The sequence below is a fragment of the Trichomycterus rosablanca genome, chromosome 9 (assembly GCF_030014385.1).
Source record: "Trichomycterus rosablanca isolate fTriRos1 chromosome 9, fTriRos1.hap1, whole genome shotgun sequence".
NCBI lineage: Eukaryota > Metazoa > Chordata > Actinopteri > Siluriformes > Trichomycteridae > Trichomycterus > Trichomycterus rosablanca.
Window position 1 is genome coordinate 20,073,341 of NC_085996.1, and position 27,152 is coordinate 20,100,492.

Below are 27,152 nucleotides of genomic sequence, written 5' to 3' on the forward strand. Positions count from 1 at the left end.
CTTTCTACAATGAATTTAGATTTAATAATTTTATCATATTTTATGAATGTTTTATTGGTAAACACGTTCTTGCAATAACAATGTGCATAACTGTTAAAATTTTGCTTAATTATTAGTTTGCGATTAATTGAGATGAATACATATACATTAGGGCTGTCACACGATTAAAAATTTTAATCGAGATTAATCGCGATTAATTTTGTTCTTTAATTGCGATTAATCTCGATTAAAAAAATTTAATCATGTGACAGCCCTAGTAAATAGGAAAAATAGGATTTGGAAATTTCCTTTTCAAAGATCAGATCAAAGGGATACCATGTGAAGACAAAATATAAATCATACACCCATCAACAAACCCAAGCAAAAATGGTTACTAGCATTATCAAAAAAAAGCATTACTAACAAAACCACTTCTTTATAGCGCACAGCTGGGTTCACTTGCTGGGAACAGACATTAATTTCCTGCAATCTCGCTGCTGTGTGTGGTTGCTAACTCGCTAGATTAGAGGTGGCTCTGGCTCAGTGGGTGGGAAGATGATATTGTTTTTGGTAATTCACAGAGATGCTAGCTGAGACCTGCTCTATGGATTAGACCAGAGGTGCACAACTTCTTTTTACCAAGGGCCGATTTCACATAAACACCTAAACCAGAGGGCCACACATTTCATTTTTACAGATCTGTCCACATGAATTTGTAATACAGTTAGGGCTGGGTGATATTGAAAAAAAAAATTCGATTATTTTCAAATGTATTATTGATTCTCGATTGCGATTGCAATTTTGTTTTGTTTTTTGTATAATGCAATTGAAAATTTTTTATTTAAAAGACTGAAGATATGCAAAAATAGTAACAGCACCACCTAATTATCCTTTCAAGGAACTCAAACTTTATAACAATAACAATATAACAACAATTAACAATAATTTGAACAAAATAGAAATCTTAATTAGCTATATCCTTTATATAAAAAACTCACAAACAACTCACTTTAAATAATGTGCAGCATAAGAAAAGTGCAAAACCACAAACAGTTCTTTACATGTTTTTTAAAAGGAACTCGAGCCTGTTTACTGTTTCCACCATATAAGTGAGTCTGTATCAGTATCCAATGCCTAGTTCACACTACACGATTTGTGCCCTGATTATCGCTTGCCGACTGGTCGGCGCTAGATTTGCAGACTCGGAAGCAACTCGGCGATCGAAACTCGACTCTCAATCACTACGTGTAACAACTCGATCCGAGCGACTGAAGTTATATATCTAGCATGTCAAATATCTGGATGAGAGTCGGCCGACTGGCAATGGGTGTCGAACAGCCAATGAGAATGCAAGATACGGGGTGAGGAGAAACGCGGGGAAGGAGTGTAAAAAGGTGGGACAGGGGCATAATATAGTTTATATCAGAATACATCGGTACACACACAAGTTTTACAGTATTTCTGACCTTATCGTTCTGTACAAAACATAACACCAACGTTGCATTGAAAAAAAATGTTTATTAACCTCCAACTCACTATAGAACAATCCCTGCTGCTCATGTAGCCAAATCCACTCAGATTCATTTATTTCTTCTCCTTGATTTTACGCTGCACATCAGCGCACAAACTTTGATCGCTCACTACTTGTTGACGTGCATTTTTAGACGTGGTATCATTAAACCCCTCGTCACTTCTCACGTTTGTTTTCATGACAGAACGTAGTTTAGGAGACCAGAGAAGCTCGCCTGCGATTCCAGTCGGTGGTAGATGGTGTAGTGTGAAACCCCGTATCGCCGATCAGTCATGTAGTTAAAAGACTCCTGATTACAAGAGATCCAGTCGTGTAGTGTGAACTGTACAGTGACCTGAGTGTGAACTTGGCATAACTTACCCAAGTTGGTGCTTCTGTCCAAACTCTCTGCTGACTGCGTTTTTGGTTTGCTGGGTAGTGATGGCTCAATATTGATGTCTGACTTTGGCCTGGTTTGGGACACCTCTCCATTATGTCTGTGCAGAGACAAATAAAAGTGTAGAAAACATAATCTGTTAATATTAATCTTATTAATAATAACACTGAGTTCTATCAACAACAGCATAATCGTGCATGATGAAATATTTCTCACACATTAACATTTGCAGATGAATACCGGGTTTTTCTCATTTACAAACAAGTCAGTTTGAGTGAGGAATTTAGAGCAGAGTGAAGAAACCAGATAATAGATCACTGTGCTTAGTTGGGCTTGATTAAAAAAATATACAAAACATGACTGTAACTGTAAATGACCTCTGAAGGAGCATAATAAGGAGCTGCTTCTCTAATAGGTCTGTTTGTTATTTTATTTGATTATTCACTGCTTTACCCAAGACAAACTCTGGATTGGTTTTCTTGGGTTAAGTTTTTTAGGGCTTAATGCCATGTTTGCTTGTTGGCTATTTTGATGTATTTGAGATCCCAGCTCTGGTTCCAACATATGTTTTTACCGCTGCGCCACCTGAGCGGCCACGTCAAATTATTTATTTATTTATTTTTTGCATTTTTCCCCCCAATCCAATTTTCCTCCCAAAGGTTCTAAGTGTTGTCACATTTAATTAATCTTCTGATAAAAACTTAAAATGTCCAATACCATTCAATGTGCAATCTGGAAGAGATTAAGTTACCAAAACATTTCAGTATTGTCAGCATTTATGGTTCGAAACAGCATAATCTCATTACATCTTAGTTCTTATGAAGGTCAAAATGAAATTTTAAATGTTAGCAATAACATACTTAGCTACTGTAGAAGGAACGAGAGGTTTTTCGGGTCGTTTCGGCTGCAGAGACACTGGACGGAGCAGTCCTTTTCCTGGAGGTACGGGTTTTTTCGGGGGAACAATGGGTGCAGCTGGCTTGAAGGGTTTGTCTGGAACAGACCTGTCAACTATAAAGGACAAAGCTTAAGTAAATGAGCAGAATTTCATCAGTAAGAAGTTTTGTATTTGAAATAACATCAACAACAAAGCCTACATTAATCTGCTGGTTGCACGTGACAGCTTAATACAAATGAGTGTCATTTTAAAGTAGCATCTACACCGATCAACCATAACATTATGACCACCTCCTTGTTTCTACACTCACTGTCCATTTTATTAGCTCCACTTACCATATAGAAGCACTTTGTAGTTCATCTGTTTCTCTGCATGCTTTGTTAGCCCCCTTTCATGCTGTTCTTCAATGGTCAGGACTCTCCCAGGACCACCACAGAGCAGGTATTATTTGGGTGGTGGATCATTCTCAGCACTGCAGTGACACTGACATGGTGGTGGTGTGTTAGTGTGTGTTGTGCTGGTATAAGTGGATCAGACACCTCAATGCTGATGGAGTTTTTAAACACCTCACTGTCACTGCTGGACTGAGAATAGTCCAACAACCTAAAATATCCAGCCAACAGCGCCCTGTGGGCAGCGTCCTGTGACCACTGATGAAGGTCTAGAAGATGACCAACTCAAACAGCAGCAATAGATGAGCGATCGTCTCTGACTTTACATCTACTATATGGACCAACTAGGTAGGAGTGTCTAATAGAGTGGACAGTGAGGACACGGTATTTAAAAACTCCAGCAGCGCTGCTGTGTCTGATCCACTCATAGCAGCACAACACACACTAACACACCACCACCATGTCAGTGTCACTGCAGTACTGAGAATGATCCACCACCCAAATAATAATACCTACTTTGTAGTGGTCCTGACCACTGTAGTTCTACAATTACTGACTGTAGACCATCTGTTTCTCTACATACCCTTGTAGCCTGCTTTCATCCTGTTCTTCAAAGTGCTTCTATATGGTAAGTGGAGCTGATAAAATGGACAGTGAGTGTAGAAACAAGGAGGTGGTTTTAATGTTATGGCTGATCGGTGTATATGCTCCCTTTACTCGCACTATTGAGAACCCCTTTAGTGCTGATGAGTTGATCTCCATGTTTAATGCTTCTTGCACCAGTGTCCCAGGCTCTAAATCCAAACTTAAAGCTCAGGATTAACAGGGATACTCAGATTGTACGTCAGGAATGCAGAAAGGTAAACGCAAGTGGAAGAGGGATAAATTGCAAATTTCCTATCAAATGCTAAGAGATTGTCTGATTACTTATCAGCACTCTGTACAAACAGCCAGAATTAAATACTTTTCTGACATTCTTTCACTAACAGGTTTTGTTTAACACTATCAACACTATATTAAATCCCACTGCCTTCACATCTAAAATCAATCCTGGAGCTTACATTCCACACCAAGATTCTGAAGTCTCATTTATTGACGTTCAGCAGCAATACACCAATTGAAGTCTGTGTCTTCCATTTAATAGACTTAATTATGAACATGAAGCCCATTTTCTCTTCTGTTGATGTAACACCCACATTCAAACTTCACTATATTGCGAAAAGTATTCCTTCACCCAACCAAATCATTGAATTCAGGTGTTCCAATCACTTCCATGGCCACAGGCGTATAAAACCAAGCACCTAGACATGCAGACTGCTTCTACAAACATTAGTGAAAGAATGGGTCGCTCTCAGGAGCTCAGTGAATTCCAGCGTGGTACCGTGATAGGATGCCACCTGTGCAACAAGTCCAGTCGTGAATTTTCCTCACTACTAAATATTACACAGTCAACTGTCAGTGGTATTATAACAAAGTGGAAGCGATTGGGAACGACAGCAACTCAGCTATGAAGTGGTAGCCACGTAAAATGACAGAGCGGGGTCAGCGGATGCCTAGGTGTATAGTGCACAGAGGTCACCAACTTTCTGCAGAGTCGATCGCTACAGACCTCCAAACTTCATGTGGCCTCCAGATCAGCTCAAGAACAGTGTGTAGAGAACTTCATGGAATGGACTCTAGAGCAGTGGAGACATGTTCTCTGGAGTGACGAATCACACTTCTCCGTCTGGCAATCCGACGCACGAGTCTGGGTTTGGCGGTTGCCAGGAGAACGGTACTTGTCTGACTGCATTGTGCCGAGTGTAAAGTTTGGTGGAGGGGGGATTATGGTGTGGGGTTGTTTTTCAGGAGTTGGGCTCGGCCCCTTACTTCCAGTGAAAGGAACTCTTAATGCTTCAGCATACCAAGAGATTTTGGACAATTTCATGCACCCGACTTTGTGGGAACAATTTGGGGATGGTCCCTTCCTGTTCCAACATGACTGAAAGGGTGGGCCAACATCATATTAAACACTATGGATTAAGAATGGGACGTCACTCAAGTTCATATGCATGTGAAGGCAGACAAGCGAATACTTTTGGCAATATAGTGTGTATATATATTTTTTACAGTCTGTCCCAGCATTCGAACAATAACACTGGATCACAGAAAACATTTTTTTGTCTGCTACTTGGAGTGTTTCATGTGTCCTATACTAAATCGAGTGTGCAGAGTTTAAATCTGTAGACGAATTTTGCCTATGACGTCGGGTTCTGAAGTTATACTCTGTATCATTGGTTATTCAAACAGACGCGAGAAACTGTTTTTGTATCTGTTATACAGCCACTGTGCATAACTAAATTGTGGTTCAAAACTGCTAGAGATTACAAAAACTGCTTCACATTAACAAACGTGTAACTGAAAAGTTCTCGTGAGTCTTTATGCAATGCACAATTGCACATACAGTGTTCAAAAGTGCTTCAGGCACGTGCTTTTGCGCTTGTGAGTGTCTGTTGTTGACCGCTGCAGAAACCAGCAGTAGTCGCCCATCATGTTGGGGTTGAAGTGACTTTGATATCTTTTTTCCATGGTGGCAATATCCTGGTGGAATCGTTCCCCGTGTTCATCACTCACATCACCCAAATTTGAAGGGAAAAAATCCATATGAGAATGTAAGAAATGAATTTTGAGTGACATTCGGCAGCCGAGTTGCTGATACGCTGCTAACATGTTGCTCACAAGTTCAGCATGGTTGTCAGCCCGATGGTTGCCAAGAAAGTTTTGCACAACTAGCACAAATGCATCCCAAGCGGCGAGTTCAAGCGTGTTCAGTTTGGATCTGAATGTGTCATTATAAACACAAATTCCTGCTTTTAGTTTCATTCCCGCAGCATAAGCAATAGGAACAGAAGGCTTTTCATTGCCATTGTGCAGCAATACAGCTTTCAGGCTAGCTTTGCCAGAAGCAAGTGAGGCTTACCATGTTCAGATTCTGGATCATAACATGCGTCAGGAGCAACATCATCCTCATGATCTCCATCAGAACTGTCATTTTCAGAAGCACAAGATGCAGGTGGAATTGGCACTGTATTCTCAGCGTCATGTGGCACTGGCTTCAGAGCAGACTCACAATCAGGATAAACAATTTTTGACTTGTTCTTCTTTGAAAATCCAGCAACATTAGTCATGCAAAAATAGCAGTCCGAGTGATGATCTTTCGGTTCCCGCCAAATCATAGGCACAGCAAACTGCATTGCCTTTCTCTTGCCATTGAGCCACTGTGTGAGACCAGCGTAGCACACAGTGCAGCAGATGTGAGGTGCCCAGCTTTTGTCTTGATCTCCAAATTTACACCCGAAATATTACTTGTAAGCGATCATCACTCTCTTCGTCAGGTTTTTGCGCTGATCGTATAGGGTGTATTTACCACAAATGTAGCAAAAATTGTCTGGATGGTTAACACAGCTCCTCCTACTCATCTTTAGGCTTAAGCAGACATACTAGCAATATAAGAAAACAATATTGTCAACTAGCTATGGTGCAGCAATTACAATGTTGCCAAGCTGCAGAACATGGACAAATCTACCAAGCTGTCACCAAACTGCATTTGGCCTGTAACTTAAAATCTCGACGTCCTGCGCGAATTTTGACTTCATATTCGGAATCAGCACACTCGATTTCATGTAAATAGCATGTTTTATTCCAAGTAGCAAAATCTTTGTTATCCTGTGTAATCAACAGCTCTTTAAACAGTGGTACTGTTCCATCTTGTTTTAAACAAGCAGTCATTCAGCCAATCTTAAAGAAGCCTAGCTTAGATCCTTCAGTTCTCAATAATTTAAGACCAAGTTCTAAACTCCCTTTTCTCTATAAGGCAGGGCCGGAGTGGGCCCCTTTTTCAGCCCGGGAGTTTCATGCCCAAACCCGGCCCACTTTTTCCATGGAGGAGGAATTTGAATAAATGAAACAGCAGCTAGCTCTTACAATGCCTTTTTATTGGGTATAAGTTCAGGTATATGTTGGTAAGTTAACAGAAAATACTTCACTTAAACATGTTTAATTCAAATTTAAATAAGATAAAGATTTAAAAGGTAAAAATTTTTTTGATAAAGATGAAAACGTATTTACATTTGTACAGAAGCAATAAGTTGAAATAAAAATATTTGAAAATAAAATTGCATTTGTCTTCCCAACAAAGAGGTGCTCTATTGTTAGGTTTACACTAAACTCTTAAGTAGCTTCACTACACGCATATTTAGTAGGCTACCTACAGCATCAAAAGCCTCCTAAGCAGTGCACTGGTTTCTGTAACTTTATTAATAACGGTGTCATTGTCTATAGACATGAGACATGGCTTATCTGCTGCTCTGAGGCTAAAAAAAACATTTCATTAAGGGTTAGCCTATTTTGCTAAATAACATAACATGCTTGAAGTGTTTTTTTTGTTTGTTTGTTTTTTTACAATTTAGCCTATATTATGATGGTGTAAAATTTATAGTGATTTAGGCTATTTGTCTCCATTTGTTAAAATAAATTAGGCTATCGTGCTGACATCTTTCTAAATGTCTGAACAATTTAACATATATCATGTATATTCTCTACGTTATATTTTACATTACAAATAACTATCTTAGTTTAAATAACTCTGTTAGACTATCCTCTACCTGTCTCTTCAGTAGTCATGGCCTCCTCGGGATCATCAGTACAGTAGCGTCGGAACAAAAACATTCCATTAATGAGTTAGGTTATTTAATATATTACACTTCAAATTATGTTTATTATTTTCAGCTTGAAACTGGATATTTGTGATTAATGGTGTGTATTGGGTTCTACAAAATAAACTACGCTAAGTTGGCGTTGCAAATGTTGCGCAATACCGGCTGCATGGGGTCTGTCCTCTGGAAAACAGGTCTGTTAATTTGGCACATTTGGCAGCATCTTCTTCCAACACCTTTCTTTTTTTTTAACCTGGCCTTTTCGGCTCCACCTGCCTCTCACTGCCCTCCATCACCACCGACTGATGGTTTGCGCTATTCTGTTGCTATATTTACTTTTACCGGCGCTCCAGAAAAGACGCCTCGTGGGCCCAACCAACTTAAACATCTGGGAGGGGAGATTTCCCTCTAATGGTAGAACCCATCTAATCTACTGCGATGTAGGGGCTGCGCTGTCAGATGAATGGAGAATGAATGCAACAAGAAGATTAGATAAGTGACAGATAAGTGTCAAATTATTTTTCCCATCCAATCGGCCCAAACTCGAGATTGACATGAGCCGGCCCATCGGGAATCCTCCCGAACCTCCCGATTAGCCACTCCGGGCTTGCTATAAGGTTTTAGAGAAAGTGGTCCTCGGTCAGCTGTTGTCACTTTTGATACATTTAAAACAGGTTTTAGAGCACACCACAGTGCAGAGTCTGCTCTCATCAAAGTACATACCGACCTACTTTTAATTGTATACTCTGGGAAGCGTGCTGTTTTAATTGTTGGACCTCAGCACAGCTTTCGACACGACAGACCATTTCATTCTACTGGAATGTCTCAAGTATGCAGCTGGTATAAAGGGCACAGCTCTAAAAAGGTTTGGACCAAAACTGCTAGTTTTTATATATTTTGTTTATGCATTTTCTCCCTTTTTCTCCGTTTTAGCCCGTCCAATTGCCCGATTGCGTCATGCTTCCTCTCCACCAATGCGATCCCTGCTCTGATTAAAGAGAACCAAGCTAACCCACGCCCCCTTCGACACGTGGGCAGCATGCCGTATGCATCTTATCACCTGCACTTTGACAAGTGCAGTGCAGCTCAGCGTTGTGTACAGAGAGACGCACCCTGAGAGCACTCTTTTCTCATCTCTGTGCAGGCACCATCAATCAGCCAGTAGAGGTCGTAATTGCACCAGTCATGAGAGAGAGACCCCATCCGGCTTAGTCCCGCACATATCTGAACAACAGGCCAATCGACAGGCAGAGCTGAGATTCGATATGATGTATTCGAGATCCCAGCTCTGGTTTCAGTGTGTGTTTTTACCGCTGCGCCACCTGAGCGGCCCTGCTTACTATTTTATTTACACTAATATATCTAATGTGCCATATACCTTTTATTACAATTTTTGTCAGTGATCTGGTTTTTGTCTAGATTGTGCAATGCCTTGGATGACACTTAGTGTCTTTGATGGCGCTTAATAAAAAAACTTGACTTATCTTTGAACCAACTACAAATGCAAGCAACCTGAGGATTAGGGGCCTTGCTTAGGAATGAATGACAGTGGAATCATCCTTTTTTGAGACTGTGGTGGTAAGAGTTTAACTACTTGATCCCAGTTTCATGGTAACAATAATCATTATTTGGTGTGAACTGTAAATCCAGTTTACCTCAAATATAAAAAAACAAAAGAAATTTAAAAAATGTTACTCCATCAATCTACAGTGCTCAAAAATGTGACAATCTTACTTATGTCTGTGCCCTTGATGGTGTAGAAAGTTCTATCATGTCTTTTAACTTTGCGTCAAAGTTTCCTACTTCCTTATTTAAGATTATGAATGACTGTAGCTGGTGACTTATTTGCCCCAAAGACAAGATGCCTTATGATTCAACAGAAGTCAGGAGTGTCACTTAGAGCCTCTTAGCAACTCCTAAGTTCATCAGCAATAACAACTGTCAGTAAGTACAAAGTACATGGAGAAGTGGTTTTCTTCTCAAGATCACAAAGAAAACCTGAAGTGCTTAAACAAAATTTGTTGCTCATCACAAGAACAAAGGAAAAGTAATTTAGCCAAAATTAACAGAATGTTCAGATGAGCAGCTTCCAAGCAACAACACTGTACCTAATGCCTAGAGTGGTGGTGAGAGTATTACGCTTTAAAATGGTTTGACTTTCATTGAAACTGGTGCATTGCAGAAAGCAGATGGAAAAACACTTAAATCGAAAGGAACTGGGTGTTCGGGCAGGACAAAAAAACGAAACCACAGTTTGATTTTTGAATGCCTAAGTCAGGCTAAAATTAACCTTTCAAAATGCGTTTTCTATTCCTGTCCTCTTTGTTAACGATAATTTTTGCACTGTGTTAAAAATGTAACAAGTTGGTACATTAAAAACATCCCTAATTTTGCCAAGTAGAGCAATCAAAGATCCAATCATGAGCTTGTATTTGTATAAAAAGCAGCTGTTCAAGATAAAAAGAGCTTGAGGACATCAAATGAAATATAACGCATACAAAAACAGCTGTATGGACACTCATTAAGCACTTTTTTGTGTACATTCATTACTTTATAGGTTACATACCCACATACACGATGGACTCTGACACACACACACACATACATACATATACATACATGATGGGCTCTAACACACACACACACACATACATGATGGACTCTGACACTGACACTGACACACACACACACATTTACATACATACATGATGGACTTTGACACACACACATTTACATTTTTGGCATTTAGCAGACGCTTTTATCCAAAGCGACTTACATTCATGACTTAACACAATTTTGAGCAATTGAGGGTTAAGGGCCTTGCTCAGGGGCCCAACAGTGGCAACTTGGCCGTGGTGGGGCTTGAACTGGCAACCTTTTGATTACTAGTCCAGTACCTTAACCACTATTACACACAAATACATACATGATGGGACTGGCACACACACATACATACATACATACATACATGATGGACTCTGACACACACACACACACACAACTTAAATACATACAACACACACACACAACTTAAATACAGGGTGTCCCAAAATGAACTGACATTTTAAATTTGCCGCCATTTTTTACAGCAAAACCTGAGTTAGAGATTTTTTAATTACTGTCATTAGTAAACATTGAGGTTAAATCATGAAAAGGTACACAATCGAACAACACAGAGAAATTGTAAAAATTCACATTAAAAATGGTGATGTGAATTGGCCGCCAAGATCATGTGACTTGACGCTGTTAGACTTCTTTCTTTGGGGTTATCCTAAGAATAACATGTACACCAACAAACCACAATCCATTGAGGACCTCAAAGAAGAAATTTGACACAACATTGCTGAAATGTCTCAGCAATTATGTCAACGTGTTATGGAAAATTTCATCAAAAGAGTGAACATGTGCTGCCACGTTCAAGGGGGTCATTTGTCAGATGTTTTGTTTCATACATAACCTCCATGTCTTTATTTTTAAATAAAGCAAAAACATTATTAATGTTCAAATTAAAAAATGTGTTTTATTAAATAATTAAAATGTCAGTTCATTTTGGGACACCCTGTACATACAACTACTGTATTGTACTACTGTGACTGTATTACTTGCATCTTTGCACACTATTGCAGTTTGCACAAGTTTTTGCATTTTTGCACCTTACTCTCTTATCTCTTATCTACGCTGCTAACTGCATATCAGAATATGCTTTTCTACCTCACGTACCATTTACTCAGTACCATGTACTGACCAACACGTCTCTAGTCTCGTCTCCTTTGATTACTTTTTAGATTAGAAATGTCTTTCTGTATTTATTTTAGGCCTTTCTGTATTTATTGTACTGTTGTCTATCTGCAATGTGTAATGTACTGTACTTGCACTTTTTGTTCTATGTTGCACCCTGATCCTGGGGGAACTTTGTTTCATTTTAAAATGTACTTGTATATAGCTGAAATGACAATAAAGCCTCGCTTGACTCCTGACCATAAAACCCCCACTGAAGAGATGTAATTTGGGTGGTGGACCACTCGCAGCAAGGCAATGACACTTACAGGGTAATGACATGGTAGCATGTGCTGCACTGGAATGAGTGTATCAGGTGCAGCAGTGTGTTGTACTCCAACCAAAAATATAATACACGATAAGAAAGTGTAAAAAAAAATAAAATAAAAAAAAATAGCTCCGATGACTAAATGTACACCTACAACCAGTGCTAACAAGATACAAGTTTCTAATAAAGAGGCCAGTAAGTTTAAACAGTATTTAAAAACACCAACACTGCTGCACCTGATACACTCATTCTACCATGTCATTATCTGGTTAGAGTCACTGAGATTGATACCCCACCCAGACATCATTTGGTAAGTGGAGGTCCACTTTTGATTGATAAATGGGGTAACGTGGTGAAACAAAGTGTACAGAGCAATAGACGTGTTACAGTCAGTAACACAGTATTCACAAAGTTCATCTATATGGTAGGTGTAGATTACCCAATAAAGTGTTCAGGGTATTTTGCTGGTTTTACTGTACAATTACAAGAACAAACTGTATGCACTGCTTTCTAATTTTGTATGTCCTGTTAACATCAGTTTGAAGCTTTATTGCGAGAAAGTCCTGGGTTCGATTCCGAGGTAGAGAGGCTAGGTCCTTTCTGTATGGAGTTTGCATGTTCTCCAAATGTCTGTGTGGGTTTCCTCCGGGAACTCCGGTTTCCACCCATAGTCTAAAAAAATGTTAGGTTAACTTGGAATACAGAATTGCCTTTGACGGTGCTTTAAATGAAATGTGAGCTGATGAATCATGTGTAACCTGTAACTACCTGTTCTGTCATGAATGTAATCAAAGTGTTAAACATGACATAAAATCATAATTAATAGATAACCAAATGAAGCTGTATTGTAAGAATTGGATTGGTTCTAGCTTAGTTTAGTTTTTTATGCTCATTGGCCACATTTATTGCAGGAAAGGTGTAATACATCTTTTAAAGGTCAACAAAATAGGTGGAATGTTGCTATTCTATTGCTTTTAAAGAAGTTATGTCTGTTGTCTACATATGTTTATTACATGTGTGGCTTTAGTTTTGTTATTGACAGGAATATTAGAAATGTCTTTGCTTTCAATTCTGCTGAACAGTTCCTAAATGGTCTTAGCTGTTAAGGTCTGTCATCTCTCACATCCATAAATGACACATTCTAGCATTGTTTGATAGTGATCTGCACAATATGGGGCAGCTTCACCTTGTATCAAAAACAAGTAAGCTATGGCGCTCAGGTGGCAGCGGTAAAACACGCATCTCAGCTCTGCCATTCGGCTGGGCACCTACTCGAACAACGATTGCCTGTTGTTCAAAGAGGGGTGCCAGAGGGGATTCCTCATAACTAATGCAATTATGACCTCTGCTGGCTTGTTGATGCCTGCACAGAGACTAGGGATAATGTGATCAGGGTGTGTCTCTCCGTACACAAAGCCGATCCACATATGAACTCGCCTCGTGCAGGTGAAGAGATGCAGTCGGCTACTGCACACGTGTCGGAGGGTGCGTGTGTTATTCACGGCTCTCCTCAATCAGGGTGGAGATTAACATCATAATGCAATTGGGTAATTGGATACAACGAGATTGGGAGGAAAATTGAGATGGAAGCCACTCCTCACTAAAAGGCACATGGCAGCCCGCTTAAGGATTCTCAGACCAGAGGAATCAAAATTCTCTGGTCTGATGAAACCAAAATAGAACTTTTTGGCCTGAACTACAAGCGTCTGTAGAAAAACAGGCACTGCTCATCCCCTGGCTAACACCATCCCTACTCTCAAGCATGGTGGTGGCAGCATCATGCTGTGGGGGTGTTTTTCTGCGGCAGGAACTGGGCGACTAGTCCGCATAGAGGGTAAGATGACAGCAGCCAGATATAGAGAGATTCTTCAAGAAAACCTGCTCCAGAGTACTCTGGAACTCAGACTAGAGTGACAATTCATCGTCCAACACGACGATGACCCAAAGCACACAGCCAAGATAACAAAGGAGTGGCTTCAGGAGCAGTCTGTGAATGTCCTTGAGTGGCCCAGCCAGAGCCCGGACTTGAATCCAATTAAACATCTCTGGAAAGACCAAAAAATGGCTGTCTACAGACGCTGCCCATCCAACCTGACTGAGCTTGAGAGGATCTGCAGAGAAGAATGGGAGAAAATACCCAAAAACAGGTGTGCCAAGCTTGTACAGACATACCCAAGAAGACTTGAGGCTGTGATTGCTGCCAACAAAATATTAAGCCATGTGTGTGTGAATACTTATGTACTACTGTATTATGTTTAAATGTTTACATTTGTAATAAGTTTATAAAAATGTCTAAAAACATGTTTTTACTTTGTCATTATGGGCTATTTCATTTAGATTTTTAAAAAGAAAACTATACTGAAATATGTCTGTAACGTAACAACATGTGGAAAAAGTGAAGGGGTGTGAATACTTTCTGATGGCACTGTACATACTCAAACACAAAGCCATAATTTATATCATGTGGAAACTTTTCTTTTTTTAAATAATAAGGTTTTTTTGTATTCATCTATATTGGCAGACAATAATTATTAATGCCATCCAGAAAAAAAATTCCAAAAAAAATTCCAAAAAAAAAAAAAAAAAAAAAAAAAGAAAAAGGCACTTTGGGTCTAACAGGTTTTAGCAGATTTATGTTCTTCGACTGTTGTTTACCTAAACTTGAGAAATGAAATGTTCACTATAGAAGCACTTCTGTAAGTCGCTCTGGATAAGAGCGTCTGCTAAATGTTGAAAATGTAAATGTAAATGTTAATGTAAAACAAGATCTGTATCTGTTGTCTTGGCTTGCAGGTAGTTTCATGTTTTGGAACAGAGACCAGTTGAGGAGCTTTGTGAAAGACACATGCATAACTAGGTCAGCCAAAGTTTAAACAGGATGCTTGCACCACACACCAGCTTCTTTCTAAATGACTCATTATTTACAGATTACAATCTATTCTTACAGTACCTCCAGGAACAGACCCACTTTGGGAAGTCTAGCAAGTCTGTCCTTGACCTGTTGCTTAGACATTTCGGTAGACGCTCTGTAGATAAACAATTTACCCACCGGATGTTTTCAAATAAATGGTAGGTTCTCTAATGACCCCCATTGTATTAAAAAATATTAACTTTTACCTATCACAATTATTTACAGTCTCAAATGTTTCACTTAGGTATTGTGGGATAACAGGGTTGGTAAAATGGTAATTATTTAGTTTTGCTTTGGTGACTGGACAACAATGATGAGCAAGCCTACATCAGGGAGGTGAAGAGTCTCACAGTGGTGCCACAGTGGAGACTGTGCTAGTGGTGGACTTTGGCAGAAGGCAGACTCAGCATTCACTGATTACGGAATCTCCGAAAGAACAAAATGCACTCAATACGTGAACACATACAGTGTATCACAAAAGTGAGTACACCCCTCACATTTCTGCAAATATTTCATTATATCTTTTCATGGGACAACACTATAGACATGAAACTTGGATATAACTTAGAGTAGTCAGTGTACAACTTGTATAGCAGTGTAGATTTACTGTCTTCTGAAAATAACTCAACACACAGCCATTAATGTCTAAATGACTGGCAACATAAGTGAGTACACCCCACAGTGAACATGTCCAAATTGTGCCCAAAGTGTCAATATTTTGTGTGACCACCATTATTATCCAGCACTGCCTTAACCCTCCTGGGCATGGAGTTCACCAGAGCTGCACAGGTTGCTACTGGAATCCTCTTCCACTCCTCCATGATGACATCACGGAGCTGGTGGATGTTAGACACCTTGAACTCCTCCACCTTCCACTTGAGGATGCGCCACAGGTGCTCAATTGGGTTTAGTCCATCACCTTTACCTTCAGCTTCCTCAGCAAGGCAGTTGTCATCTTGGAGGTTGTGTTTGGGGTCGTTATCCTGTTTGAAATCTGCCAGTTTTCGAAGGGAGGGGATCATGCTCTGTTTCAGAATGTCACAGTACATGTTGGAATTCATGTTTCCCTCAATGAACTGCAGCTCCCCAGTGCCAGCAACACTCATGCAGCCCAAGACCATGATGCTACCACCACCATGCTTGACTGTAGGCAAGATACAGTTGTCTTGGTACTTCTCACCAGGGCGCCGCCACACATGCTGGACACCATCTGAGCCAAACAAGTTTATCTTGGTCTCGTCAGACCACAGGGCATTCCAGTAATCCATGTTCTTGGACTGCTTGTCTTCAGCAAACTGTTTGCGGGCTTTCTTGTGCGTCAGCTTCCTTCTGGGATGACGACCATGCAGACCGAGTTGAAGCAGTGTGCGGCGTATGGTCTGAGCACTGACAGGCTGACCTCCCACGTCTTCAACCTCTGCAGCAATGCTTGCAGCACTCATGTGTCTATTTTTTAAAGCCAACCTCTGGATATGACGCCGAACATGTGGACTCAACTTCTTTGGTCGACCCTGGCGAAGCCTGTTCCGAGTGGAACCTGTCCTGGAAAACCGCTGTATGACCTTGGCCACCATGCTGTAGCTCAGTTTCAGGGTGTTAGCAATCTTCTTATAGCCCAGGCCATCTTTGTGGAGAGCAACAATTCTATTTCTCACATCCTCAGAGAGTTCTTTGCCATGAGGTGCCATGTTGAATATCCAGTGGCCAGTATGAGAATTGTACCCAAAACACCAAATTTAACAGCCCTGCTCCCCATTTACACCTGGGACCTTGACACATGACACCAGGGAGGGACAACGACACATTTGGGCACAATTTGGACATGTTCACTGTGGGGTGTACTCACTTATGTTGCCAGCTATTTAGACATTAATGGCTGTGTGTTGAGTTATTTTCAGAAGACAGTAAATCTACACTGCTATACAAGCTGTACACTGACTACTCTAAGTTATATCCAAGTTTCATGTCTATAGTGTTGTCCCATGAAAAGATATAATGAAATATTTGCAGAAATGTGAGGGGTGTACTCACTTTTGTGATACACTGTACATCGAACATCGTTAGCACACTACACCACAGAAAAGTCTCTTACACTAAATAAATTGCTGTATGATTGCTAGGACCACATCATATTTAATACGCTACACAAATGAAAAAGTTAAGCGCTAAACACAAACCTTAAATATTACCAAATTACCAATAACTGACCATCTGGGCATTTGAGCGGCACCACAGTAAAAACCACTGGACCACTATCTGCTATCAACCAGTTGGGGGTCTACATAGACATGATTGGCTATGTCTGGAGGGGGTAGGGGGAAGGGGGTATGGCCAAACAGCCTAACCATTGGAAGATGCACTTGTCTGTGTGCTCTCAGTGTTGGAGAATTGTACACTATATTGCCAAAAGTATTCCTTCACCCATCCAAATAATTGAATTCAGGTGTTCCAATCACTTCCATGGCCACATGTGTATAAAACCAAGCACCTAGGCATGCAGACTGCTTCTACAAACATTTGTGAAAGAATGGGTCGCTCTCAGGAGCTCAGTGAATTCCAGCGTGGTACCGTGATAGGATGCCACCTGTGCAACAAGTCCAGTCGTGAAATTTCCTCGCTACTAAATATTCCACAGTCAACTGTCAGTGGTATTATAACAAAGTGGAAGCGATTGGGAACGACAGCAACTCAGCCATGAAGTGGTAGCCACGTAAAATGACAGGGCGGGGTCAGCGGATGCTGAAGCGCATAGTGCTCAGAGGTCGCCAACTTTCTGCAGAGTCAATCGCTACAGACCTCCAAACTTCATGTGGCCTTCAGATTAGCTGAAGAACAGTGTGTAGAGAGCTTCATGGAATGGGTTTCCATGGCCGAGCAGCTGCATCCAAGCCTTACCTCACCAAGCGCAATGCAAAGCATCGGATGCAGTGGTGTAAAGCACGCCGCCACTGGACTCTAGAGCAGTGGAGACGTGTTCTCTGGAGTAACGAATCACACTTCTCTGTCTGGCAATCCGATGGACGAGTCTGGGTTTGGCGGATGCCAGGAGAACGGTACTTGTCTGACTGCATTGTGCCAAGTGTAAAGTTTGGTGGAGGGGGGATTATGGTGTGGGGTTGTTTTTCAGGAGTTGGGCTCGGCCCCTTAGTTCCAGTGAAAGGAACTCTTAATGCTTCAGCATACCAAGAGATTTTGGACAATTTCATGCTCCCGACTTTGTGGGAACAGTTTGGGGATGGCCCCTTCCTGTTCCAACATGACTGCGCACCAGTACACAAAGCAAGGACCATAAAGACATGGGTGAGCAAGTTTGGTGTGGAAGAACTTGAATGTTTCTTTCACAAATGTTAAATGTAGAAGCTGTCTTCATGCCTAAGTGCTTGGTTTCATACACCTGTGGCCATGGAAGTGATTCTAAGACCTGAATTCAATGATTTGGATGGGTGAGTGAATACTATGGAGGTCAGCAAAAAGACAAATTTCAAAGAATTGGAACTGGATAGTTGCTGTATTATGGGTAAAAAGACAAATGATAAAAATGTGAGGATAATCAGCTCAATCCCACAATGAAAATACGACTAAAATGTAACCTTTCAAAAAATAAATGAATGTGGGGTGCTCAGGTTTTGAAGTGGTCTGACGTGCTAACAGAGAACTGCAACATGTTCAAACTCGCTAGTCTGAATCTCAGCAGAGCAATCGACATCCTTATAGGAAAAAATACCTTTAAACTAAACACCACTCCCAGAACCAACTGACGTTGAGTTTTATGGTACCACTGTATATGGATTTTACCCTTTACAGTCAATCACATTCTTGATTCAGAGAATTCAGTAAAAACTATCTGCATGAAAAGGCAAGGCCGAAAACCTGTGTCCTTTGAGACTTCGAACAACACTTCAATAAGTGTAAATGGTTGGGGAAAACATCCAAAAACCCTTGACAGTAAGCACAATTCATCATTGCATCTACAAATGCAAATTAAGAAACTATTACGCAAAGAGGCAGCCATATATTAACAACACCTACAAACGCTGCTGACTTCCATGTGCTCAACCTCAGCTAAAAAGATATTAAATGCTGTTGAATGTGCCCTTTTTAGGAATAATGAACGTCAGGTTCTCTGAGCTAGAGAGGGAAAGGACCATCCTAACTGTTACCAACACAAGTTCAAAAACCTGAAACTGTCATAGTATGAGGGTATGTTAGTGGCAATAGCACAACACATAGTTGCCCTGAGTGTCAACTGCTTAGAGAACGTTGCGAATGGTGGAAAACAATGCTCTGGCCGTATTCAACTTAAAAAAAAAAAAAAAATATATATATATATATATATATATATATATATATATATATATAGACACACACACTATTTACAATTAAATACACATATATAAAATAAGATCTGCAAATCATTGATGTCTGATTTTTTAATCCACCTGTTTTTATTTTTACTGAATATAGTCATGTCTATTTCCCTTAAATATACCTGTGATATACCATTTCTTTCCAATACACCTGTATTTCCTAAATTGGATTCATATTTTGATGTAAAATATAACAGCTGTTTATGCTTACCTTTATCCTCAGGTCGTACTGGTGTGGGCTTCTTGTCAGCACTCGGGACCTCGGGTTTCAGTGCTGAAAAACGAAACATGGTGCATTAGATTAGTTTTCGTTCACGCTACCTCTCTTCCCTCGTAATGCCACAGACACGTACAACAAACAAAAGAGCAAAAAGACACAAGAAACAGATGAGGTGCAGATACAGGCGCTGATTCAGCTTCCTGTGTGGGCAGAGAAGACGGGCCAGAAATCTTTACAACCCTCATGCAGGGCATACAGTACAGACGAGAATGACGTGAAACTACAAATGAACCAAACACAAATGCAACTGAACTAAAGCTGATCTTCAGCCAGGTGCTGTCTCTAAACTAAACACAAAGGTGTTTGTTCTAGAACCAAAGAGTAGTGGAAATATTTCTCTTAACAGTCTAGTCAAAATGAAAAAGGGTAAGTCCCAAATGTTACGGAAAAGACAACATGCAGGCAGGTAGGCAGGCAGGCAATACAAAGCCTAGATGATATAAAGTTTCAATATAAACTCATTGAGCACTTTATTAGGTACATGTAGCTGCATTCATTGATTATTTAATAGGCTTTGTTTATTAGGATTTTAACGTCATGTTTTACACACTGGTTACATTCATGACAGGAACGGTAGTTACTCATTACACAAGGTTCATCAGTTCTCAAGGTTATATCAAACACAGTCATGGACAATTTAGTATCTCCAATTCACCTCACTTGCATGTCTTTGGACTGTGGATTTCCTCCCACAGTCCAAAGACATGCAAGTGAGGTGAATTGCAGACATGGGGAGAACATGCAAACTCCACACAGAAAGGACCTGGACCACCCCACCTGGTGATCAAACCCAGGACCTTCTTGCTGTGAGGCGACAGCACTACCCACTGAGCCACCGTGCTACCCACTGAGCCACCGTGCCGCCCTAATAGGCTATGCCTACCACACAGATGAACTTTGTGGGTATATGATGTCTGATTGTAGTCATTTCTGTTGTTGCTGTGATTTTTAACCACCTACATTCGCATTTTAAGCATTTAGCAGATGCTTTTATCCAAAGCGACTTACAGTACTGTGACAGTCTGTTGTCTAAGCAATTGAGGGTAAAGGCCTTAATGCTTGAGGGCCCAACAGTGGCAACCTGGCAGTGGTGGGGCTTGAACCAGCGATCTTTCCATTACGTATCCAGTACCTTAAACACTAGGCTACAACTGCCCCACCTAAATGTCAGTGTCAATGGTGAAAGAAGATAAAACCAACAGCTTTCTGTGAAAGTGTCGACTGATAAAAGACTAGCAAAGGATTAACACAGACAAAACAGTTTAAGTCTCTAATTGTGAACCTGTGCTAAAAGGGTATGTGTGCAGTAACAAAGTGTACAGAGCAACAGGTGAGCTACTGTCAATAACTGTGTACCCAAAGTTTATCAATATGGTGGGTGTAATCGGTAAAATAATCAATGTATATACAGTGGTACCTTGTAACTTGACATCCCCTAAACTCGAAATCTTTGAAACTCGAGAAATCTGTTCCCTTAAACTCGTCATTTTCCTTAAACTCGACGTGTGTGCGACTGCCGTTTTGTTCGGCGCTTGGCTTGAGCGGTGCGGTAAAGTGTCATCAAAGTGCAATTATGAGAAGAACAAGCATTTGTGTGGAATAACCGTCAAATCCACTCTGAAAGCTCCACATGTATCTGTGTTTATCTGGATTTTTCCTGTTTCACTTTTAAACTTGTGTTATAGCTTGGGCTGCTGAGAATTTGTGAGAATCAGCTTTTCCAAGAGAGTCTAAAACGCTTCTTAATTACCTCTCAATTATTACTGCTCATAAGTTCTCCCCACTAAAGAAATTCCTCACTCATTTTAGTCCAATAAGTTACGTTAAGCTTTGTGCACTGCCACACTTCACAGGAAATAATGGCACAGCCAGCGCAGAAGATACAGTAGACCCTTGACTTATGAACCGTTTACCATATGAACATTTTGGGTTATGAGAAAATGAAAAAATCTATTACTAGTTGTTGTTGTGTAATTACACCTGCCAGTAGCTGTCACTGTGTATCAGACAGAGGGGATAGTGAATGAGAGAGAAAAAGGAATTAGGCTCAGTAAAGTATTCTTTCTTTCATGCTATTACACCTACAAAATACAACACTATTGAAATAAAGAAGGAAATAATAGAGAAATATGAGAGTTGTTGTTTCTGGTAGATACATTTTATATAAAAAGAAGCATATTTATTATGGTGTATAGTACAGCACACATACTGTACTGAAATGTGGTGTGTGTTTAATGTACAGTACTACTGTGTAGTGTTGTTTATTATTGTTTATTACAGGAATGTATATTCTATAATTTAAGATTTAAGGGAAATATAGTTGTATTTATAACAAAACAGACCATTTAAGACATTAGGAAGGTTAGATAAGAGGGTGGTTTGGGAGGTCTGGCACGGATTAATTCTATTTACATTATTTCTTATGGGAAAAATAGGTTTAACTAACAAACATTTTGACTTAAGAACAGTCCTTCGGAACCAATTAAATTCGTAAGTCAAGCGTCTACTGTATTTTTGATGCTTCTCATTTGAATGTGCCTTTACTGAACAGAATACGGTTTTCAAAGCATCTCCACGATTAAGAAGCAAAAGGAAACAATAAAGAAGTAAAGGTAAAGTGCAGGTTTATTATATTTTTGTGTTAATTTTTTTAATTGTATTTCAGTGTTTTTTTTTATATTATATTTGTGTTATTTTCAGTGTATAAATATCTAAAACAACCCCATTATATTACATAAGCCTAAAATATATGCAGTTCCACAGGACCATGGAACGCATTAACAGGTTTCCCATACATCCTTATAGGAAAAAAATACCTTGAAACTCAACGTCTTTTAAACTCCCAGAATCAATTGACGTCGAGTTTCAAGGTACCACTGTACATACTACATAGGTGTACCTAATAAAGTGCTCAGTGCATGGTCATGGAAGTGTTAGAATGGTATTGTCAGTTAATATGTGCCTAAATGCTTTATTGGTCCAAATCTGGTAGGTTTTAAATATTTATATAGCACACCTAATATTTGGTTTTATTTCCCTCAGCACCTCAATTAGCCACTATTGATAGTCATCAACAAGCTTCTGACACAACTATTGTTACATCTTCATCGACTTCATTTGGCAGAATTGGTAAAGTTCAAGCAAATGAGTTGGTTTGCTGGCATCAAACGTTAGTTAAAAGTTAGTTGGAATTAAAGATTTGGAACATTTAAACGTAAAAATAAATTGGCAAAAATAGTAGAAATCTGGTGAGCACCAAACAAACATTATGTAAATAACTTGATTACTGGGTAGAAAATCTTAAAATAGACAGTATATATTAATTATCCCAATTTGAGATCATATAAAGGGGATCAGTTTACTACCAGTACTTGACCTTAATCAGATTACTTACTGTGCAGGTAAATGAACCCTTGTAGGAAGTCAGAATATACTTTTTTTCACCTCTTAAGCAGCTCTACTACCCGTTTACACAAACCACATCAGACCATATCAGTGCTGGAATATGCGATCCCTGCAAGGCATGCTGGCCTTATGATTCGTCCTCTTGGTTGGGAACTGTGCAAAATGTTTTTGAGAGAGTCTGCTCTGTTTTTTTCCCACATGAGCCTTCTCAATCAGAGGCTTTGTTATTTGAAATCATGGGATCTGGATTTCTTTTATTCATGATCGTTAATGATTGTTTAACAGTGGGTGATCTTAACAGTTAACCGTTTGTACCTGAACTTCTCATGTACAAACTGTTTTGGAAGAAAATCACATGAAAGTAGTTGAGAATGAATACAGCTGTTAATGTCATCGTGTCTTAGTATTCGAATGTGCTTTGTGAACTTTCGGAACAGGATTCTTAAACTGGAGCAATATAGAATCTTTAGGTAAAGAAATGGAGAACACAACACAGGAACAGAATTCTATCATACCTGTGGATTTAGATGGTGGCGGTGGCTTCTTTGGCTTCTGTAAAAAACAAAGAGACAGTAGTTATGCTACATGCAACCATGTCGGATTTTATGACCTGAACTAAATCTTGCAGGAAATTCCAGAAAAAGATCTTAAGTAATGGATTGGAGAGCTCAAAGCCACATGATCATGTTTTGTATATCAGAGAGAGATCTCTGCAACTCCGGGTTTGTTGTGACGGTTTACACACAGATGGGAGCTCTGGCAGCACCTTTGTTTTAAGATAGCAATATTATGTAGGGGTTAAATATACTACATCATTCATTTTCTTCACTTATACATAAACTTCTATATAGACCACAATTAAAGTAGTATATATACAGTGTATCACAAAAGTGAGTACACCCCTCACATTTCTGCAGATATTTAAGTATATCTTTTCATGGGACAACACTGACAAAATGACACTTTGACACAATGAAAAGTAGTCTGTGTGCAGCTTATATAACAGTGTAAATTTATTCTTCCCTCAAAATAACTCAATATACAGCCATTAATGTCTAAACCACCGGCAACAAAAGTGAGTACACCCCTTAGTGAAAGTTCCTGAAGTGTCAATATTTTGTGTGGCCACCATTATTTCCCAGAACTGCCTTAACTCTCCTGGGCATGGAGTTTACCAGAGCTTCACAGGTTGCCACTGGAATGCTTTTCCACTCCTCCATGACGACATCACGGAGCTGGCGGATATTCGAGACTTTGCGCTCCTCCACCTTCCGCTTGAGGATGCCCCAAAGATGTTCTATTGGGTTTAGGTTTGGAGACATGCTTGGCCAGTCCATCACCTTTACCCTCAGCCTCTTCAATAAAGCAGTGGTCGTCTTAGAGGTGTGTTTGGGGTCATTATCATGCTGGAACACTGCCCTGCGACCCAGTTTCCGGAGGGAGGGGATCATGCTCTGCTTCAGTATTTCACAGTAAATATTGGAGTTCATGTGTCCCTCAATGAAATGTAACTCCCCAACACCTGCTGCACTCATGCAGCCCCAGACCATGGCATTCCCACCACCATGCTTGACTGTAGGCATGACACACTTATCTTTGTACTTCTCACCTGATTGCCGCCACACATGCTTGAGACCATCTGAACCAAACAAATTAATCTTGGTCTCGTCAGACCATAGGACATGGTTCCAGTAATCCATGTCCTTTGTTGACATGTCTTCAGCAAACTGTTTGCGGGCTTTCTTGTGTAGAGACTTCAGAAGAGGCTTCCTTCTGGGGTGACAGCCATGCAGACCAATTTGATGTAGTGTGCGGCGTATGGTCTGAGCACTGACAGGCTGACCCCCCACCTTTTCAATCTCTGCAGCAATGCTGACAGCACTCCTGCGCCTATCTTTCAAAGACAGCAGTTGGATGTGACGCTGAGCACGTGCACTCAGCTTCTTTGGACGACCAACTCGAGGTCTGTTCTGAGTGGACCCTGCTCTTTTAAAACGCTGGATGATCTTGGCCACTGTGCTGCAGCCCAGTTTCAGGGTGTTGGCAATCTTCTTGTAGCCTTGGCCATCTTCATGTAGCGCAACAATTCGTCTTTTAGGATCCTCAGAGAGTTCTTTGCCATGAGGTGCCATGTTGGAACTTTCAGTGACCAGTATGAGAGAGTGTGAGAGCTGTACTACTAAATTGAACACACCTGCTCCCTATGCACACCTGAGACCTAGTAACACTAACAAATCACATGACATTTTGGAGGGAAAATGACAAGCAGTGCTCAATTTGGACATTTAGGGGTGTAGTCTCTTAGGGGTGTACTCACTTTTGTTGCGGGTGGTTTAGACATTAATGGCTGTATATTGAGTTATTTTGAGGGAAGAATAAATTTACACTGTTATATAAGCTGCACACAGACTACTTTTCATTGTGTCAAAGTGTCATTTTGTCAGTGTTGTCCCATGAAAAGATATACTTAAATATCTGCAGAAATGTGAGGGGTGTACTCACTTTTGTGATACACTGTATATACAGTGTATCACAAAAGTGAGTACACCCCTCACATTTTTGCAAATATTTCATTATATCTTTTCATGGGACAACACTATAGACATGAAACTTGGATATAACTTAGAGTAGTCAGTGTACAACTTGTATAGCAGTGTAGATTTACTGTCTTCTGAAAATAACTCAACACACAGCCATTAATGTCTAAATAGCTGGCAACATAAGTGAGTACACCCCACAGTGAACATGTCCAAATTGTGCCCAAATGTGTCGTTGTCCCTCCCTGGTGTCATGTGTCAAGGTCCCAGGTGTAAATGGGGAGCAGGGCTGTTAAATTTGGTGTTTTGGGTACAATTCTCTCATACTGGCCACTGGATATTCAACATGGCACCTCATGGCAAAGAACTCTCTGAGGATGTGAGAAATAGAATTGTTGCTCTCCACAAAGATGGCCTGGGCTATAAGAAGATTGCTAACACCCTGAAACTGAGCTACAGCATGGTGGCCAGGGCCATACAGCAATTTTCCAGGACAGGTTCCACTCGGAACAGGCTTCGCCAGGGTCGACCAAAGAAGTCGAGTCCACGTGTTCGGCGTCATATCCAGAGGTTGGCTTTAAAAAATAGACACATGAGTGCTGCCAGCATTGCTGCAGAGGTTGAAGACGTGGGAGGTCAGCCTGTCAGTGCTCAGACCATACGCCGCACACTGCATCAACTCGGTCTGCATGGTCGTCATCCCAGAAGGAAGCTGACGCACAAGAAAGCCAGCAAACAGTTTGCTGAAAACAAGCAGTCCAAGAACATGGATTACTGGAATGCCCTGTGGTCTGACGAGACCAAGATAAACTTGTTTGGCTCAGATGGTGTCCAACATGTGTGGCGGCGCCCTGGTGAGAAGTACCAAGACAACTGTATCTTGCCTACAGTCAAGCATGGTGGTGGTAGCATCATGGTCTTGGGCTGCATGAGTGTTGCTGGCACTGGGGAGCTGCAGTTCATTGAGGGAAACATGAATTTCAACATGTACTGTGAAATTCTGAAACAGAGCATGATCCCCTCCCTTCGAAAACTGGGCCTCATGGCAGTTTTCCAACAAGATAACGACCCCAAACACAACCTCCAAGATGACAACTGCCTTGCTGAGGAAGCTGAAGGTAAAGGTGATGGACTAAACCCAATTGAGCACCTGTGGCGCATCCTCAAGTGGAAGGTGGAGGAGTTCAAGGTGTCTAACATCCACCAGCTCCGTGATGTCATCATGGAGGAGTGGAAGAGGATTCCAGTAGCAACCTGTGCAGCTCTGGTGAATTCCATGCCCAGGAGGGTTAAGGCAGTGCTGGATAATAATGGTGGTCACACAAAATATTGACACTTTGGGCACAATTTGGACATGTTCACTGTGGGGTGTACTCACTTATGTTGCCAGCTATTTAGACATTAATGGCTGTGTGTTGAGTTATTTTCAGAAGACAGTAAATCTACACTGCTATACAAGTTGTACACTGACTACTCTAAGTTATATCCAAGTTTCATGTCTATAGTGTTGTCCCATGAAAAGATATAATGAAATATTTGCAGAAATGTGAGGGGTGTACTCACTTTTGTGATACACTGTATATATACACTGATCAGCTATAACATTAAAACCACCTCCTTGTTTCTACACTCACTGTCCATTTTATCAGCTCCACTTACCACATAGAAGCACTTTGTAGTTCTACAATTACTGACTGTAGTCCATTTATTCCTCTACATACTTTCTTACCCCCCTTT

At 40.5% G+C, this 27,152-nt stretch overlaps 1 protein-coding gene across 1 annotated transcript in view; it reads right to left on the reverse strand.

Annotated features, from left to right (window-relative positions):
- The window catches only part of cd2ap (CD2-associated protein), a 124,168-nt gene that overhangs the window by 16,304 nt on the left and 80,712 nt on the right, over window positions 1-27,152 (reverse strand). The window contains exons 11-14 of the mRNA XM_063002044.1: window positions 23,394-23,430; window positions 19,405-19,467; window positions 2,747-2,897; window positions 1,871-1,986 (exon numbers count right to left, since the gene is read on the reverse strand). Coding sequence (XP_062858114.1) covers window positions 1,871-1,986; window positions 2,747-2,897; window positions 19,405-19,467; window positions 23,394-23,430 — 367 coding nt within the window. The remainder of the gene's footprint in view (window positions 1-1,870; window positions 1,987-2,746; window positions 2,898-19,404; window positions 19,468-23,393; window positions 23,431-27,152) is intronic.